The 3,615-nt window shown below is 44.1% G+C and overlaps 1 protein-coding gene across 1 annotated transcript in view; it reads left to right on the plus strand.

Moving 5' to 3' along the window:
* TSPAN12 (tetraspanin 12) overlaps positions 1-3,615 on the plus strand; it is a 66,195-nt gene that overhangs the window by 48,303 nt on the left and 14,277 nt on the right. Inside the window, exon 6 of the mRNA XM_004707772.2 lies at positions 1,733-1,840. Within this exon, the coding sequence (XP_004707829.1) occupies positions 1,733-1,840 (108 nt within the window). The remainder of the gene's footprint in view (positions 1-1,732; positions 1,841-3,615) is intronic.

The raw sequence follows: 3,615 nt of genomic DNA on the forward strand, positions 1-3,615 counted from the left end.
AAAAACCCCACCAAAAATGACTTCTATTGCTAGGCCGAGCCTGGTGGCTGAGTCTGTACATGTTAGGCTGCTAACTGCAAGATCAGCAGTTTGAAAGCACGAGCCTCTCCTCGGGAGAGGAAGGGGGCGGTTTATAGTTCCAGAAAGCATTGCCGTCTCAGAAACCCACAAGGACAGGTCTACCCTGTCCTGTCAGGTCGCCGCGAGTTGGAATTAACTCGATGGCAGTGACTGTTTTTGGAGTCTATTGATAGGACGGCCTGTAGAAGACCGCAGAGCAGTGCTGGTCTCAAGTTCTGTCTGTGCTGTGCTGACTCACCTCTCCCCTTCCTCCTTTTTTCCTCCTCGCAAAGAACCTTTCTTCACTTGCTAAATGCTATGTTTGTCTTACTAAGGCAGGTCTCTCGGACACCATGAAGCACGTAGGGATGTGTGTCCAATTTCCAAAGAGTTGCTTTAACGCCACCAATGTGGTGAGGCTAGGAATTGCATACCTTATTTCCTGCTCTGGCCCCCTGGATGCAACACAGTGTGACATGCTGATCCCTGCTCTTGCCAGCTGCTTCTGGGAAAGTCTGACATGATCAAACATGCTAATGGATGTGGTGCTGGCTGACTTGAAATTAAAGGCACCCAAAATGCTTACAGTCGAAAGTGGTTCTCTCTAAAATTTTAGCATGCTTCCTAAATCCAATTTGTGAAAGGTGTTTACAAAATTACCCCAGGATGTGAGGCCTGGCTCGAGCCAACCATCTCCCTTCATTTTAGTAGCACTGTCACAAAGCACTTCAAAGAACAACGTGGTAGCAGTATGAAATCAAACCAAAGGTCATCTCTCTCAAGGGATCATTGCTTAGGAGTGGTTTTCAGGGACATTCTGGGATATAAATCTACTGGTTTTGGAGTTTCCTTGTTACTGGTACTGAGATAGGTTTTCATTATTTTATTTTGTACCAAATACCTCATCATTTAGTACAAACACTGCATTTAGAGTTTGTCAGTGTGTTAGGCCGGGTACACTAGAGAAACAAATTCATAAACATGCATATGTGAATATGAAAGAGGTTTATATTCAAGAGCCATTAAATATTGAGGAAACATCCCAGCCCAGTCCAGATCAAGTCCATAAGTCTATTAGCCCATATGTCTGATACCATATAAAGTCCTTTTCTGACTCATGAAACACATGCAATGAGCCGAATGTAAGAAGGTCACAGGCCAGTGAGATGGAAGTCTTCTGGGTACAGTGGCGTTGTAAGCATCTCAGCGCTGGCAGGGGTCTCTACGTGGCTTTTCCAGCACCCAGGGCTGCATCAGGGTAGTTCCATGTGGCTTCTCCTCAAGGATGTCTTGCAGGGGGTCAGCCTCTGTCTTGCTAGTTGAGCATCTCCAAGGAAGTCAGCAGAGTAAGAATGTGTCTCCTGCCTCCAGGGAGGAAAATCCAGGAATTCCCAGAATTCTCAGGAGAAAGCCATGCCCACACAGAGGCCCGATTGGATCTGATCCAATTGACAGAGTAGACCCCACCCCTTCACTCTTAATCCTATCAAGTCTCAAATTGACACCGGATTATGTAACTACCACAGTCAGTAAGTATTTGGTAACCCCAAGTGTAACTTAGGTCACAAATACACACTGATAATAATATCTGTCAGTTGCAACACGTTTTAAGCACACGTGTTTGTGCATGTGTGCACACTACAGTTGTTGACATTATGCTTTTTATCTCCAGGTTCCCGTGCAGTGGTCAGATATGGTCACTTTGAAAGCAAGAATGACAAATTATGGTGTACCTAGATACCGATGGCTGACCCATGCTTGGAACTTTTTTCAGAGAGAGGTAAGCGCTCTGAGTTCTGAGGGAGAGAGCACAGTAGAGGGGCCCACATTGAAAACAACCATCCCAAACGTTGGCCTCTGATTTTTCTCTGTGCTGGAAAGTTACATCTGTGGTTCAGTTACCCATGATGCAGTGCCTTCTGGAGAAATGCCACAAATAACTCCATGCCCTGCTTTCTTTCCCTGTGTTTCATTTCCCCTACATTTCACCAGATTCATTTGAGGGTATCTGAGAAGTCATTTGGCTGAACAGCTGTGAAGTTTCTCATTTACAGGGAAGTTACTTGATAAATACTAAATTTCTTTTTTGAATTGATAATTTTTTATAACTTTTAGGGCTAACTTCCTCCACCCCAAATTGTGCTCCTTATTTAAGAATTAGAACTTGCTGTGTCATTAAAGGCATGAACTTTCTAGTTAGAAAGACATTGGTTCAAATCCTTCCACTATTGCTTATTCTTACCATTGCATTCCATGGTTTACTTAATCTCCCTAAGTCTTGGTTTCATAACTTGTAAAGTGGGGCTGGTAAAATTAACTGGCCCCATATCATGAAGCTAAAGTGTAAGGCTTTATCATTTGAGCTCCCTTTGTGACCCATTTTAAAGTTGTAATATTTTCTGAATTCTTTTTAATGGAGGTTTTTTAAATGTTTTGTCTAGTCATTGTTGGGACTTTTGTTTGTTTGTTTGCTTGGTTGCTTCCTGTCTGTGCTCTGTATGATTTTCTGGATACAAAATCCAGGAAAGATAGGTCTATAGAGACCATTACTGGATTGTAATTACCCAGGGGACATGGCGGGGGTGGCTTGGGGAAAATGGGGAGGTAACCACAGTGAGTATGAGAAGAAAATGTTCTGAAATCGATTATTTGTGAGGATGACACAGATCTTAATATGATTGGACAGTTAAATTGTATGATATGTCAGGGGCGTGTGGGGGGATTACCTGCTTCCTTGTGTTGTTGAGAAGATCGAACGAACTCACCAATCTTACTTCATTTAGAGTTTGATTATTAACCATAACATTACAAAGTATACAAGCTCCTTCTGTGTTCTCACCTAAGGGCACCATAGCCAGGTACCAGTGCTCTTCTCCAATGGGGACGAAATTTAGATGTGTAATAACTGGGGGCTTGAATTTAGCCATCTCGCTTGCTTCAAAGCAAGCTCATCTCCCAAATGAGCGTGAATGTTCGACTGCAGTTTTCTCTTGGCTGGGGGGGCAGGGGGCATGCTAGAGGACCATGTCTTTTCTTTCATTTCTCTTCGACTTGAGTCACGGCGAATGTGAGGATCCATGTCTTCCACTGTAGGGGCATAGAGGGTAGTTGGCTCGCTGTCCGCTCAGTAAGACTTTCCTGGATAGAAACAGAGGTTCAAGTCCAGGACAGCCTCCGTATCTGGCTCTTTGTCTCGTAGTTGTTGAGATGATCTCCACAGCCCAGATTTCCTGTTGATTTAAATGCTTCCTAACTTTGTTTGTTTATTGTGCATTTGTACTAAAAACAACATGAAGCGAACAGGAGTGGAGCCAGAGGGAATTCGGAGTAAGCTCAGATCCGTTGCTGCTGCCGGGGCAGGGCCTTCCTTGAGCTCTGTGTTCTCTGGAACTGGTGATGCAGATCGTGATAATCACCCTTAAGAAAACACAGTATGTTTTTGTCTGCCCCTTGAAGAGCCCCCACCTAGATGGACAATGCATACGCACTGGACACAGCAGCACACTTATTTTTAGAGTTGTCACATGGTACATGTGCTCCTTCGGGTCGCAGGCC

This window comes from Echinops telfairi, unplaced genomic scaffold (genome assembly GCF_000313985.2).
Source record: "Echinops telfairi isolate 266 unplaced genomic scaffold, ASM31398v2 ScPeMD7_23;HRSCAF=83, whole genome shotgun sequence".
Taxonomy (NCBI): Eukaryota; Metazoa; Chordata; class Mammalia; order Afrosoricida; family Tenrecidae; genus Echinops; species Echinops telfairi.